Source organism: Ambystoma mexicanum, chromosome 1q (genome assembly GCF_040938575.1).
Source record: "Ambystoma mexicanum isolate Mex_15411 chromosome 1q, UKY_AmexF1_1, whole genome shotgun sequence".
In the NCBI taxonomy this organism is placed as follows: Eukaryota; Metazoa; Chordata; class Amphibia; order Caudata; family Ambystomatidae; genus Ambystoma; species Ambystoma mexicanum.
The window spans coordinates 843,715,119-843,731,028 of NC_090922.1; the positions used below are offsets into that span (position 1 = coordinate 843,715,119).

At 45.7% G+C, this 15,910-nt stretch overlaps 1 protein-coding gene across 3 annotated transcripts in view; it reads right to left on the reverse strand.

Annotated features, from left to right (window-relative positions):
• AXDND1 (axonemal dynein light chain domain containing 1) overlaps positions 1 to 15,910 on the reverse strand; it is an 871,721-nt gene that overhangs the window by 672,097 nt on the left and 183,714 nt on the right. For all 3 annotated transcript variants that reach the window (XM_069641478.1, XM_069641476.1, XM_069641477.1), the window contains exons 4-6: positions 10,900 to 11,000; positions 6,926 to 7,022; positions 5,829 to 5,914 (exon numbers count right to left, since the gene is read on the reverse strand). In XM_069641478.1, coding sequence (XP_069497579.1) covers positions 5,829 to 5,914; positions 6,926 to 7,022; positions 10,900 to 11,000 — 284 coding nt within the window. The remainder of the gene's footprint in view (positions 1 to 5,828; positions 5,915 to 6,925; positions 7,023 to 10,899; positions 11,001 to 15,910) is intronic.

Consider the following 15,910-nt stretch of genomic DNA (forward strand, 5'->3'; position numbering starts at 1 on the left):
GAGAGAAGCACCGAGAGCCTGAGGGGGGAACTGCATGCGACGTCCAAAGACGTATGTGGTGAACTTGCCGCTGTGCGCCGTGTGCTCACTGAGCTCTCACAAACCCTTAGGGACATGCATGGACGTGAGCAGGCAGAGACATCATCCGTTGCAAGTTCCGTCCAGGGCAGCCCCCAACGTAGATCTGGGAGGAACCGGCGCTCCACAGGCAGGGGTGCCCCTGATACCCGGAGAGGGGGCTTGCAATAGCGTCTGCCCACTGACGATGAGTGTCTTCGGACACTGGTGTTCGGGGGGGAGGTGGGAGGGTGTAGGGGGTGTGTTGGGCTTCATTGGGTGGCGGGTCGATTGGGTGTGTAATGTCATTTCACATATGCAATACAACTCTTCACAGTAATCCAATGAGATGTGTGGACATTGATCATTGTGTACGAGGCCTATCTTTGCGTACAGTCCACATTGTGCATGTCCCAGACACACACAGTGCCACAAGTCCCGTGTCCATGTAACAGCCACCAGGCGTGAGTGCTAGAAGCATGCATCTATGAGATTCTGACGTAATTCACGGGCCTCCTGTGCCTCGCGGACCCCTTCAGGTGCTGCCACATCCCCACCCTCATCATGACCATCTTCAGGTGCTAGCAGTTCTGCGTCGGGGGGCATGGCCACATTCCTACGTACGCACATGTTGTGTAGCATGACACATGCCATGACCATCTTTGCCACCTTCTCATGGTGGTACAGGAGTGCCCTGCCAGACCTGCTGAGGCAGCGGAAACGAGCCTTCAGTAGGCCGAATGCCTGTTCTATGACCACACGGGTACGTGAGTGGGCATGGTTGTAGTCCTCCTCATGCTGGTCCTGTGGGTTCCGGATTGGTGTGAGGAGCCATCTCTTCAGTGGATACCCGCAATCACCTGTATGTGGACAAGAAAGGATGTTTGTGGAATGTCATTGCTACGTACGCACCCCCACCCCCTTCCTGCCAGGTCATTCACGCATCACCTACCCCACATACTCATGCATTAAATGAGACTCACCGAGTAGCCAGGATCGGCGCCCTGCGTGTCGCTCCATGTAGCGTGGTATTCTAGAGTTCCGCAAGACCATAGAATCATGTGTTGATCCTGGAAATCGGGCAGAACAATGTGTAAAGATCCTGTTGGAGTCACACACCATTTGTACATTGATAGAATGATATTGTTTCCGGTTGCGGTACTGGGCCTCCATGGCATGTGGGACAACCAATTCCACATGGGTGCAGTCGATGGCACCAATGCAACCCGGTATGCCGGCAAGTGCATGGAATCCCACTTTTGTGTTTGTGAGCTCCTGCTCCGAGCGTGGTAAAGTGATGTAGTCGTCTGAGTGCTTCAGGAGGGCATCAAGCACTTGGAATAGTGTCCGTGAGAATAGGGGCTGTGAAATGCCATGCAACTGTCCGACTGTGTGCTGGTAGGTGCCTGTGGCCAGGAAGTGGAGTACAGACACCACCTTCAGTAGGGGTGGGATGGCGGTTGGGCTATCTATCATGCTTACAAGGTCAGCGTGTGTCATGTCGACAATGGCGGTTATGGTGTCCCGGTCCAAACGGTAGAGGGTGTGGATCTGCTCAGCTGTGAGGTTGAACGGATTAGCTCGGAGGCGTGGGATTGCGGGCTGCCTGCGTGGTGGTAGTGGCTGTGCTGGTGGGGCTTGCTGGCCATGCCTTGCCCTCCTCCTCCTCCTCCTGCGTCTCCTCTGTGCGGCCGGTTGTTGCAGTCGTTGGCGTTCGTCTTCTTCTTGAAGTTGGAGTACTTGCAGAGCAATCAGCTCCCCCAGGCCCAACATCGCTAGTCCTGCCGGTAGCATTCTGGAGTGGGTGTGGTTGTGGGAGGGGTTTGGGTATGCAATTTATGTGTTTTCAGGCTGTATAGCCGTCACCTGTGGTGATTCATTCCACCTGTGTCAGCTGCAATGCCTTTCGTGCGAGCACGTCCCGCACACGACGCTGCAAATCGACGCATGGCATCTTGCATTCGCATTCATGTTCTTAATCCCGAAGGCTGTGGAATATTGGTTTACATGTTGATTCTGCTATGGTTCCATTGTTGCACATACGATATTTGCATTCGCGAGCAGACTTGTGAAGGGTCAGCGGAATGTAGTGCTCGATCAACAGTGGACCCTCATGCAGCACTGTACCGAGGTTCACAGACGGCGGGGAGTCCCATCAGTGATTGAGGGCAGTTACCATTTTCACACACAGACGCACTGCATAGATGTAATTGTGAATACTAGCGTTCACAGATGCCTTTTCAACGTGATGTTGCAAATTAGGAATTCGAAGGACAGCGCTTTCGGTTTTCAAGTAGCGGCGTGGAGACGCCCACAGGTCTGACTGGAAATGTAACGTTCTATTGTTGAATGTCCTTGGGACAGGGCCCATGATGGGAATGCAATGTATGATTTGATTTGAATGGGATGCGCTAAGCGTAGTGGACGATAAGGCAGGACGTTCCCAAATACATGTGACTTCACTACACAAGGAATCCGGGCAGGAGCACAGTGGATTTTGAAGGCTGCATTACGCACAGACTCAATGGAAATTTCGAATGTTATGTGAGTGAATATTCAGGCGTTTTCATAACGGGATGAGGGAATAATGAATGGATGCATGGGAAGATGATTTAATTGGGAGTCGGCCATTTACATGGCTATTTGGAATGTATCCCATTCCCCTGCGCTATGTGATGCAAGGCTGCCATAGTGGGACCATCGTCTGTCTGCCCTTGTTGAACCCTCCCTGTCTCGACGCGCCTTCAATCACTTGTGTCTATGCACGTTGATGGTCCCATCTGATGGATCCTGTTCTGACAGGCGCATGCACACAGACACTCGTTTGAAATAGTGTATTCACCTCGATTTGTGTCGTAATGATTCGCAAGTGATTTTTGGGTGCAATTGATCCTTATGAGTGGGCTAGCATGCATATGGTTGTAGGTTTGGTGTATTGAATGTAGTGAGTAATACATATGAAGTTCGGATGTCCATACTATATTTTTTTCATTTGGGTGACAGGTATCTCCTCCCCTTCTGCCGCTGCCATCTGTACGCCACTCCTGCAGATGGCTTCTACAGTCGACACCTGCAGCTTCAAGTTAATCAGTGGAGCACCATTACGATCTTATGGGACGATCGCCAATGGCCCACATGCCCTTACGCAGTACTAGTGGCTAGGTGCAGCATACCTAGCTTCCAGCTGGACTAGTGCCTACTTCATGGGACGGGCCTGCGGTCCTAGGCGCTTCCATGTTGCCTTTTTGGACGTGGATGTAGCCCCTGTGTGCCATGGAGGTACAGGGCGTCACACATGGGGAAGCTGGTCATTTATTGCGGATGCAGCCCACAGTAATGCTGATCATTTGTGAGTTTATGCTCAAATGGCTGTATGGCCTTGGTGATTTTGATGTGCATTAAATTTATATTCAGATATTAACCGTGTAGCGTTATTCTTTGCTAGTAATGTGGCATTTTCCGATTTGTGGCGCGATGTATTGTGAGGTGTTCTGCATTGGGTTCTGGCTTCTGGGTACAGTTGTGTGGTACGTGCTTATGCTGATGGTTGTTTTGACTACTGCCATGTGTACAGGGCTGGTGCAGTCTCCCTCAGGTTACTGCTTTGACTGTTGGTTTACACTGGTGGCAAGCGATGGGGGACTGTTGTTGTTTTGTGTCATGGAATTTTCAGTTCATTTTGATGTACTTGCACCTTCAGATGCCTGTGCTGCATCAGTACGGCAATGGTGTGTTGCCAATTGTGGATGGCCACTCACAGGGCACTTGGGGCCCCTGCATGCATTTGTTCGTTGGCATGCATGGGTGACTTGTACATTTCACTGGTTGCATGGTGTGACTGCATTGCGCCTACGAGGAGTTGTGCAATGTGGCCAGGGAGTGGAGTACAGGCACTCAGTAGGGCCATTACGGTTGGTTCGCGATGCCGTAGTTCTCGCCATGGCGGAATGGTACTTTCCGCCATGCTTGATGGCGTTAGGTGAATGTCCGCTGGGGTCAGCATTCGCGTACCGTTGCGCCATGGCGGATATTGCGGTTTTGCAAGGCGCGCGTGCACGTACTTGGTGCAGTTACCGTTGGCGTTCATTACGGTGTCGCTAATCGCATCGTACTTTACGGTGACGGGTCATAATCGCAACGGGCGGTATTCGATGGCGGTATTACATTTCCGCCATCGTTTTTCGTATTCCGCCAGGGTCGTAATGACGGCCAGTATCATTTTGTATAAAGGTTTTTATAAATCAGAGATGCAATTAAAAGGAAAAAGGGATTTTCGTGTCCTTCCAGCATCTAGAACTCATTTGTGCTGCTTGGCCCTAATCACTGCATACTTCTGGAGATCCATCATGACTGTTGTGTCTGTTGGGTCTTTTGTTCAATGCTGCGAATATAATGGGACTCCGGTAACATCCTCTCAGTGTGGACACCTCTAGTGGCATGTCCTGCTGCAGTTTCTTTAAACCACAAGTTGCAACCCCTGGTTAGGGTCGCTACTGCTCCATTTCCAATATGATGCTGTAAAGCTGCCATATCTTGTCTATGCTACTTCACGGAATCCCTCTGACTTCAGATGGGCCTGTAGGTTTGTGGAGGGCCACTGACTGTTTGCAAACCTTGACCATCTGGCTGACAACTGCAACCTTTCCTGGTGCTGCTCTAAGGAGCTTTTTCATGTTCCTCAACAGTGTCTTAGACTGCAGCTCTTTATTGTATCTTCATCTTTGAGGTCCACAGGGTCGGACTGATGTGGTAGTTCCGTTCTGACCCATGTCCCTCTCGCTGACAACCTCCACATTTCTTGCTGCTGTTCGAGTCTACCTCAGTAGGGGGCAAATCCTGTGCTTTGCAGAACTGACATTTTGATGTGGACCTCCTGTTTGGCAAGCTTATTCACCTTAAGGTTTTGGTTCAATTTGGCTATGACTGCAGGGCTCCTGTGCTGACTCTGCCCATCCAGAACAGAACTATGGTAGTCCCTTATGGTGATGTCACTACTCATCACTATAATCTCTTTCAGCGTAGTGGTGAGGTGAAAATGATGACAGGCCCTCTCATTCCTATGGTCTTCATTGGGTCCTTCTTGTCTGTGGGATCATCTGTGCAGACATCTTTCCTCAATTGGTTAACAAGGGCCCATTGATTTCTATGTGTCAATAGACTAACATTGGAACTTGGGGGATCATCATTCCTATGGGGAGTTGCGAGTCTCACTCAAAAGCTAGTTGGACTTTGTGGACTCATGTAAACATTTTTTAATATTCTAAAAAGTAACTTTAACATACCTGTAAATATTTTGCCATTATTACTGTTGCACAACTTTATAATAAGGAATATCTTTTCACATACATATTCTGTGTACAATCCCTAACTGAGTATTTAGCAAAAGGGTTTTCTGTATCTTTTTTAACCAGCCTCCTCCTACGGAAGAATTGCATCTGCTCAGACATCCTACCACTTGGGGGGTGGGGAAGGTTTGCTAACTCAGAGGGCGATGAGCTAGAAATAAGGTCAAAGAAATATCTCCCCTACATGTATGCTGAAAAGAGGCACAAGGTCTGAGATCCCAAAGAGTACAAGGGAAGCAGATCACAAAGGATGTGATGAAAGAACATCCACGTGGGGTGATGGAAAAAGATCACAAATGGTATAAGGGCAGGATGTCTCTGGGGATGAGATCTAGGGGGGGGTTAGAGAACTGTCATTGGCAGTAAAAGAGGGAAGGAAAAATGAGAGGTGACACTGAACATGTGTGGGATAATACGGGTACTCACTCTTCATAGTACTCCAGTCCAAGGACTCCTCTGTTCTTGACAATGTGAAACTCCTGAGGGATGAGGCTTTTCTGAGTTATGCCAACCTGTGGGGAGAAGTGATTGATTACATGGCAAGATAGATGATGGCGAAAAACAAATAAATGTTTGAGATACCACAGTGTGGAGGATGCATTCACTTGGACATGAAACTATGATACAATATGGTATTCTTTGAAAAATATCTTTGAACAGGAGGCAAAAAGAGAAAATGGTGCTTGAAAGTCATTCATTGGACATGGAACTGCAAGATACCCCAGTATGGGAGGGAAATAAAAAAATATCGCTGCAAAAATGCCGCTGTTTGACCCGGTAAAAGTGTGCCGCATTATACCATTTAAGGGGAGTGGGGGTTGCGGGGGTGTCCCCTGCATGTTTTACATGGACTGCGGCAGAAAAACGACGGCAATGCCGCGATATTTTGTTGCCACAGCAATTTTTGCCACGATTATATAACATGGAACCGGGCATACCCATGCCTCTCATACCTGTAACTGTTGTGGTAGAAATATACCACCAGACATGGGTCATAAAGATGTACTCTGGGTGTTACATTTAAAAACCTATGTATGGGAGAAGCAAGCTCTGAGAAAATGTTTTGCAAGACATCCTAGAGTGAGAAAACTTACAGCAAAGAGGTAAGCACTGCAATACCCATATATGGTAAAATATCACTCCTCGTGGCATTATATGAACCAGAGTATAAGTGTTTCAGAAAGACAGACACTAGTTTAATCAAGTAAGAGACACTCCAGTGTTTGAGAAACCAATCTTATGTATTCAATTTTGGCTTTAATCCATACATGCAACCCCATAGTGTTTGATACTGGTCTTTGGATAGTTCAGGTAATTTCTACTGTTGAAGACTTCTACCAGAATATGGATCTTGGATACTTGCTAATGTTATGAGCATGCACCGTAGAGCTGAGACACCCCTTTTTGTTAGGGGCACACAGTGAAAGCAAAGCCTTGGAGATGCAAGTAATGTAGGAGGCATACACAAACTGCTGATGCAGCAGAAACATTGATTAAGAAAGCCATGCCTTCCTGTGACTCACTATGCCAGGTTCTTCATTTTGCCGTGTTCCTCCATAGATTGGATCACCAGTGCTTTTCTCGGTCACCATTACTGCATCGCACAGAAAGGAAATATCCCTGGGGAAGATGAAAACAGGAGAAGATTTAGGTTTCGTTTGGGGCAGGTTGCCATATTTCAGATTGCGCAGACGGAAAGCCCAGAAGAGGATACATGAATGTTAATATCCACCCTAAGTACCTTAAGTCATACCCCGGGACACAAAGCGACTCTTCAGAGGTTTCTTCGATACCTAAATTCAACAATGAGAGGGCCACTGTACTGAGGCCCGAGAGAGCTACTTTCTGCCCACTGCAAGGGAGGCATGGTATTACAAGTATGACACTGACACAGTTTCAAAACTTTATTAGATTCTTGGGGTTTCGAAAAACTCCTACGTTGCCCTATAGCTATGATGGGAGTAGTCTCTACCATCAAATAATAAAGAAAACACAGTCCTAGTCAGTCTATGTCAAATCAAAATGGCCTATACTAAAAAAGTGGGAAAGTGTATGCAAAGGAAAGTCAGTGTTATAACATAAATGATCAAGGTGGCTGAGTCAGCTCTACTCCACACGTTGCATAGCACGGAGTAAGGTGGCCCCCGTAAACAGGATGACACACTCTGCCTCAGATTATTAAATAATAAATTCAAAACATGGGTCGAGACCCGCTTGGACTTCCATGTGAAAGTCACTTATTCCAACTTTCCAAAAGTTCTTTCACAGTTCAACAAAAGTTCACGTAGGTCTCCCTCTGTCGGGCTCGGATCTCTCAAGGCATCAATGGTTCGCTTAGTTCTCCCTCAGTCAGGCTCGGGCCTTTCAACCAAAAAGTACCTCATTCAACATAGATCTCCCTCAGCTGGGCTCAGACCTCGTAATCACAGCACTTGCAGGAGTTCCCTTCCCCAAGCTTCATTCACATTCTTTAGGGGTTCCACTTTGCCGCTTTATAACAAGACATCAGACATTTCGCAGAGACTTTCGAGTGGGCTATTTCCTTTCGCCGGACCACTCCACTATTCTGTATCACTGGCTTTGCAGTTATCAGTAACTTAAAAGTTAATTACAGGTTTGCTTTCCTTTGCGGCTCATCAGCATGCGCACAATCTTCAATTGTGAGATACACTGCTTCGGCTTCAATCTTTCCTTGACACAATCCGGCCTTTCATGTCTTTTGCTAACTCAGCAGTTGTGTGCATTCCTTACTTGTCTCTGCGGCTTTGATCCACGAGTCAAGGTTGATACCACAGACTTGGCCTCGCCTCTCCAACTCTGTCGTTCACTGGGGAGGGTCGCTGGTGTCCTTGAAACACAATGCAGGCTTCTTCTTCTCTGGAATTTAGCTTTCTTTGTGTCTCCTTCACAGTTTCCCAGAGACAACGACCTCCTGCAGGGATCTTCAGGGTTTCCCTACCCTTCACTCTGGTCCCTCAATCGGTCGTCCGGCTCCAGTGGGATCGACTTCACCCCGGAAGATCTGCTCCTTCTCATGTCTCACCTTGCTCAGAGTATGTCTCTATGTTCCGCCTTTTATCCCATTGGGAGGAGCTAATGGGTATCAGATATATGCGATTAAGGTCAAGTGCCTAACTTTGCCTCACCTGCTTAACGGGACATGTCCAATGAGGTATGTGTTAGCCTCTTTACTCTCAGTTGCCCTCTTCCTCGGCCCAGTGTTTGGGCCTCATTATGAATACGGTGGTAGGGGCTTAACGGCACCGGTAAGGATGCCGGTGCCGTTAACCCCCTACCGCCGCAATCCGAGGTCCCTTAGCGGGTCCCACTAAGGCCAGCTGGTTTTACCAGCCGCCCTTAGCGGGAGCCGCTAAGGACCAGGGAGCTAATAACGGGCCCGCTATTTGCGGGCCCGTTATTAGCTCCTTCCCCATTCCCATTGAGCCCTATGGGGGCTCGAATGGGAATGGTAAATGGTTTTCAGAATGGGGACTTACTGGGTCCTCCAAGGTTGGAATGACCCAGTAAGTCCCCATTCCGACTACCCGGAAACGGACCCGACTTTGGAGGCAGCCATGGTGCTAATAGCACCATGTTGCCTCCAAGGTCGTAATGAGGCCCTTTGTGTTTAAAAGAGGGGGGTTGGGACATTGGAGAATCCTATCAAATAGGTTGGGCTATGGGCACGGGAAAGGGGATACTGCATCTCACCATTGGTTGCCTCACCCCTAATCCCTGAAGATCCCCCACCCAGGTGATCCTCTAACAATGGTCCAATCCCAGGGTCTGGATCCAAAGGCAATGGGCGTGCCCTGGCCACCCGTGAGAGAGATCCCCGGGGACTAGTAAGTGAGACACCCTTTGGTTTCTCACACCACCTGAGTGCATCCTTCTTTAGCACCAGTAATGGTAGCCATAATGGAAAACAAGATGAATCAGCAGGGTACCAAACGCTAGACTGGGTAGAGGTAGCAATGTGATGAGGTAAAGCAGAGGCGATGGGAGAGCAAGTTGAGTTAGCAGTGTAATGGAGGTTAGGCTGAATCAGCTGTGCATTGGTGGTCAGGCTGAACAAGGAGCACAATGCAGATCAGGATACATTTGTGGTATAATTGAGGTTAGGTAATTCAGCAGGGAACAGGAAACCAAGCTAAACTACAATTTATTGTGATGGTCGTGCTAAGTCAGCCAGAGTAATGGAAGTAAGGATGAACAAGCTGTTTATTGAGGGGAGGAGGAACTGGCTGTGTTATAATGCTTACACTAATTACATCACTAGCTCATCATTTCTTACAACAAGACAACTTAACCACAATACTGGCCCAAAGTGTTAGTGCTATAATTCACTAATTGTTGTTTGTCAAAGAACATCATTTCCTGACTTCATGTACTTTAAAACAATGTTGCCCAATCCATTGTTTCTGTTCCCACCCACACACAGGCCACAACCATTTAATAAAAACGACAACACCTTGCAGTTACGGTATGTATCATGGTAAAAGAAGCTACCTTGGTGCACAACGGTCTTTATGAAAAGTATCATGTGCACCTGAAATCAATAATTACCATGCCGCTGCCAGGACACTCGGGTCTTCCACAGCTGCAATGTTGGCAATTCCTAGACTGAACCTAAATCCGGCAGATGATACATCATTCTCAGTTTAAGGTACAAATATCTGTAATGGTCTTCCACTTAAACTGAGGCTGGTGCCTGACCTTACAAGGTTCAAAGTATGGTTCAAGACGCATCTTTCAACTTTACCAGAAACAAATTGTACATCTTTCTCCTCTATTCCACTCATAAAATTCCGTATTTATTATGTCTGCAGCAAATCAATACCTTTCGGTCTAGAGAACCTGGGTAATCATTTCAGGGTGACGTACATATGTTGTGGGTTCTGGCTAAGCAATGGAGGTTAGGACCTGCCATTGGCACAAGGAAGCCAAGTTGAAAAGTTGGTGTAACAAAGTCGATTTAAGGAATGTCAAGATGACTACCATTAGGCTAACTGTTAAGAGGCCAGGCTGAACGATCCGTGTATTGGAGATCAGTATAAGCTAGGAGGGGTGCCGCAGGACAGGAATCTGTACTTCTCTGTTCTCACAGTGACACTGGGGCAATAGAAGCCTTATATATAGAATGCAATTTCTTGGGAGGTTGGTACAACTATACAAAGCCTATGATGCTATGCACTGGATGGGTCGGCGAATTTGAACATATGCTAGATAGCATGCGTAGGAAGGGCTAGGAAAATTGATCAACATAGGTGAACTTATCGGATTAGAAGGTCTAGGTACATGGCAACACAGTAAAGATAATTCCATCATTAGGCATGAATGGGACTAAGAAATAGATGACATCATTAACTTCCAGCAAAGTTGAGTGAGTCAATGCTGCCTGTATTGGCATTATCCACTTCCCAACATACATGCAGTTGTGTACAGACACCATGACCACACAACCACATGGTTCCTACTTGCGCATCGTGAGACTTACCTCCCAGCGCCTGTCAGACAAACGGGTTGCTCTGTCAGGTGTTTGAACCTCCCTCTGCGGCCTGGATGGTGCCAAACCGGGTCCGTGTTTCGAAGCCCAATCTTCAAAACAGAAAAAATAGTTATAGGAGTTATTGTATGTCTGCAGGCATCAAACACCTACGAATGATGGGTTGGGGTAGGCCCAATAACAAGGGGAGTGTTGGAATATCAGGGCTAAAGGAACAAGCCACTGAAAGCCTCTTATATATCATTGTCTTAAACTATTTAGCTCATGGACTAACACCATTAAGACAGGATGCCAAAGTACTAATGTTGCTTTTGTTTGATGCATTACATTTAATACTAATAAAACATAGAACAAAATATTTTTTTTAAATGCTAAAAAAGAAGCTAACTTCTAATAGATCAACTCTGTTTTCCATGTGCAGCATTTTCCTTTATAGGTGTTATTTGCAGGTAACAAGTGCATCGCTGTGCTTTACACTGCACACACAGTTCATTATACAATACAGCACGTTGCCCTGCACTTCTGCCTTCTCTTGATCACCGGCTAAATGGGGGTAGAAATTGCTTCACGTGCGTAGCTGATTTGCAACCCCTGTGATTTAACCAATTGGACTATGAATATTTAAGGTATTCCTTTAGCTTATTTAATATTTCCCAAAAGAAAACATACAACACAAAACAATATTTCCCAACCACCAAGAAACAACAAGAATACTCAACATATATACATTCTCAATTATGCAAAAGACTATATCAGAACACATTTATAGAAATGACAGTAGACTCTTGCTCATCAACCACATAAAGATACAATTGTCATATAGATACATTCTGGATAACAGCGGTTCCAAAAACATGTTTCCAATAGGCATCAGGTTCACAATTCAGTCTCAAGTCCATCAGACATTGCTGATATGACAGAGGATGCAGGGCCATGCACATTGCATTGTCGACAAACATTGCTTTGTCAATAGCAGTTGTGACAAATCTGGCCTATTCGTTCCTTTTTCCCCAGAGTGGAGCCACCCCCTTTGAGGCTATGAAGGTGAGCCAGCAAAGCAAGACCCTCTGTAGGGGTCTTGCCAAGTGGGACCCGACTGGGAGCGACTCCCCTCCTGGGGACAAGGACTCCCATTCCGAACAGGGACTCCCAGTCCAAATCAATTTCTGCATATATGGGTGCTGGAAAGACTTTGGTATCTCACATTATGACTTCAACAAAGAACCCTTCTTACACTCCTTTTGCTTCAGGGAATACTATGCATCGTCTCAATGCCATAATCAAAGAAGACAGTCATGTTTATGTTGTTGCTGATGATGTACATAAGAGCAGAGGGCGAACTAGAGAGAGACTCCTACTGAAGGAAGAGGGAAATCCATACCTAGAGGCGAGCCTCTGGAGGGATGTCCTCGTGGAGGGCTGGAGCCATGCCGAGCCAAGGAAACAGCAGTGGCGTGAAAGAAGAGGAAAAGACCACTGGCTGGAGGCTGACTGGCAGTTGTCCTGACCGAGCGAGAGGCTCCTGTCGGGAGGGAGACGGAAGCAGAGCTGTCTACACTAGTGGCACGATCATGGCTGAGCAGGGGTTGGTCTAGTGGCCGGCAACCAACGCTATGACCAGCAGAAAGAAGGGAGCCCGGGTCCCCGAGCTCCACCCGGCGAGAGCATTTGCTGCTGATACAGACAGCATCAGGGAAGCAAACGCTTGCAAAGTAAAAACAACACTGAGGGCTACGAACTTTGGTTTCCACGAGGAAAACCCCCACGTGACTCTCTGGACTTGAGGAGACCAGAGTATCTTATTTATTTATTTGTATTTAGTATTTAAACCTTTACTAAATTTCAAAGTTTCCATTTTAAAAATACACACTTAATGACATATACACATACTTCAAATTCCAATTCAAACTAGCATTTACAGTTAAACAGGAAATCAACTTAATTTAAAACGGTTTAAAACTGTTTCAAATACATTTCCAATTCTCAGAGTTAAACCCAAAGCGCTATATATAATTCATACTATAATTCATACTACATGGATACAATTCATACAAAGAGTGTTCCTTCAATGCCTACCCAACATGCAAGTAGGATAAATATTATAAAAATGTAAGTTTTCAAATTTGAATTTTGAAGTTTAATATTATAAATAATGAAAATGCTGCGCGCCTTGACTAGCATGTATAAGAACAAAGCTCAATTAAAATACTATCAATTGAAGGTAACCAACCTTCACTTTTCACATAACGATACTTTATTCTGTCTAATACCCAAAAATGATGTACACTTACATTCTCAGTATTTAAACAGTATGTCCAAAAGGAATCTGATTTTATAGATTCGGAGTTATGTACAAATCGTCCAAGTGTTGTCATTATTACTGATCCTAAACCTAAACACTCGGTAAATAAGTGCTTAGCTGTCTCCAACAATACGTCACTTTTACAAGTCTGTTCCTGTCACGGAATATTATACCTAGCCCCATATGTTGCCAACAAAGGTAGTTGGTTAATCCTTAGTTTCAGTAGGAATTTTCTAACAGCAGGGCTAGGGGCTAGGGGCTTGGGGCTAGGGCAAGATAAAACATAACTTTGTGCCCTACGGTATACATGTGTCACATTTGCCACATCCATGTAAGATCTTAAACTTGAAAGGTTGGCATAATTCTTTGTCCAATTCCACTGTTGTATTTTCTTTTTAAGTACTTGCTTCAAAATAGGGAGTCTAGTACCCCGATTAAACTCTGGGGTTCAAGCAATATTAACAAAACACTTTACCATCCATTTAGTGAAATTGTTCAATTTGGTTTTCCTTACTTATTCCCCTGTGGTGGCCATCAATGCAAGTAATTGGCATCTTGAATTAGTATTCATTTTCAAATATAACATTCCCTGCCTTATAATGGCCTGACCTTTTAGAGATACCAGGCCAAGCTCAAGCCTAATGTCCTCAAGAGACGTTCATTGAGGCAAATTCAGGATCCTTTTCCAAAAGTATCACTCAATACTGTCCAACCAACGTAGGTCCTCCATGGTGAGGGCATCCAGTCCATAGAGTACCATTGTACACAGGCATCGAGTTTAAAGTGTAAGAACCCCTTATATGGAATAACCCGCAGTCTGATTCGCAAATGTACAAATCAAATGAGTACCTTGTTTAGCTCTAATACTTTTAGTTTCCTTTATATAGCTGTAGGATCTAGAAGGGCTCATTTCCAAATCCAGATACAGATATTTTCCAACCCTTTCTAATACGCCAAGATTAGTATTAAAAACTGGGCATTTTATTGTTTTAGGTGCGACAACCATGACCCTGGTTTTTTCCATGTTTATGGCCAAGTCATTTACCACTGTGTACTCAACCAGTTTCTCAAACATTGCCTTTGCTCCACTAAATGTAAAATTAAAAAGAACAAGATCCTCAGCGTACAGCATGCATGATACAATACGGTCCCCCACTTTAGGACAACAACCAATAGTCTTATTGAATATTAATGGCAAGTCTGAGTCTGCCATAAATATGCTGTACAGTGAAGGCGCCAGGGTGCAACCCTGCTTAACACCCACATTTGTCTGTACTAGGGATGTCAACCCACCCCGATCGTCCAACCTTATCTGCACCTTAGTATCGTAATGCAAACCTTTAATAATGCTCAACAGCCAACACGGACATCCCCATCGCTCCATTTTAACCCAGAGCTCTCGGCAAACCCTGTCAAAGGCGGCCCTGAAATCCACAAAACTGAAATACAGGTTGGCCCCCCCAGGGGCAGAAGCCTACCCATAGAGCGTGTTCATCAGATTGATACTATGGGATGTACTGCACCCAGGCCGAAACCCGGTCTGAGCGAGGCTGAAAATGTTAGGGTCCTCAACCCATCGATGCAGTGCATCTAATACAAAGGATGCAAATATTTCCCTGTGGCGTCCAAGAGGGAGAGTAACCTATAATTGGCAGGCAAACTACGATCCCCCTTTTTATAAACAGGCACCAAAACCGCTATCTATGAGTCACACACTATCAAAAAGTATCTTCAACAAAATGCCCACTTACTAGGGTTTTGTTTGAGGACAGCATTGGCAAGACCATTAGGTCCAGGTGCCCTAGAATTATTCAATTTCGTTATTTTATTTTCGATTTCACCCTCACAGATATCCAATTGCCAACTCTCAAGTAGATACCTGGGAGCCAAATTTAATTCACATATTATTTGTATTTGTATTTGTTTATTATTTATATTGCGCACCTAACCCTGAGGTAACTAGGCGCTGGAAAAACTTGAGAATGTTACAGGCATACATTCATAGGATAGCAACAGGCGGGTCGACCAAGGATTAGAGGTAGGTCTAGTAGCCAATAAATACATATAAGAGCATAGGTAGCAGTTGAATAACAATACAATAGAAAAACAAGTACATGTCGGGTTGAGAGCAGCTGAGATCTGAGTGCCAATCACAATACTAGGGCCTCAGATTGATAGGCTTATCAGTGAGCCAACTCTTTACTCTGGTTCTGAAAGAATAGAAGGAGGGTTCCATTCTGATGGCGGGAGGCAGGGAGTTCCTGCATTTGGTGTCTTGAACTGGGAAGCCTACTCCCCCAGCTGTTTTTAGATTGAACCTTGGTACTATGAGGCAGTGTGAGTAGAATGATCTGGTGGGTTGGGCTGATTGGTGTTTGAACAACTTGTCTGACAAGTATTTAGGGGTGGAATTTGACAGGCATTTGTGGGTGATAGTTAGAGTGCGTAATGTTATTCTGTCGTGCACTGGGAGCCAGTGGGCCTTCCGTCTGTAATTAGAGATGTGGCTGGACCTCAGAATGTTTAGTGCTGATCTCAAGGCGTTGTTTTGTAAGACCTGTAGCTTGTTTAGATTCCATTCGGCAGATCCCAGGAATAGCGTGTTGCAGTAATCCATCTTTGATAGCACTAAGGCACTGGTTAGCGTATTGCAGTTAGTAGGGGACAAGTATGATTTACAGGCATTGATCAGCTTGTTAG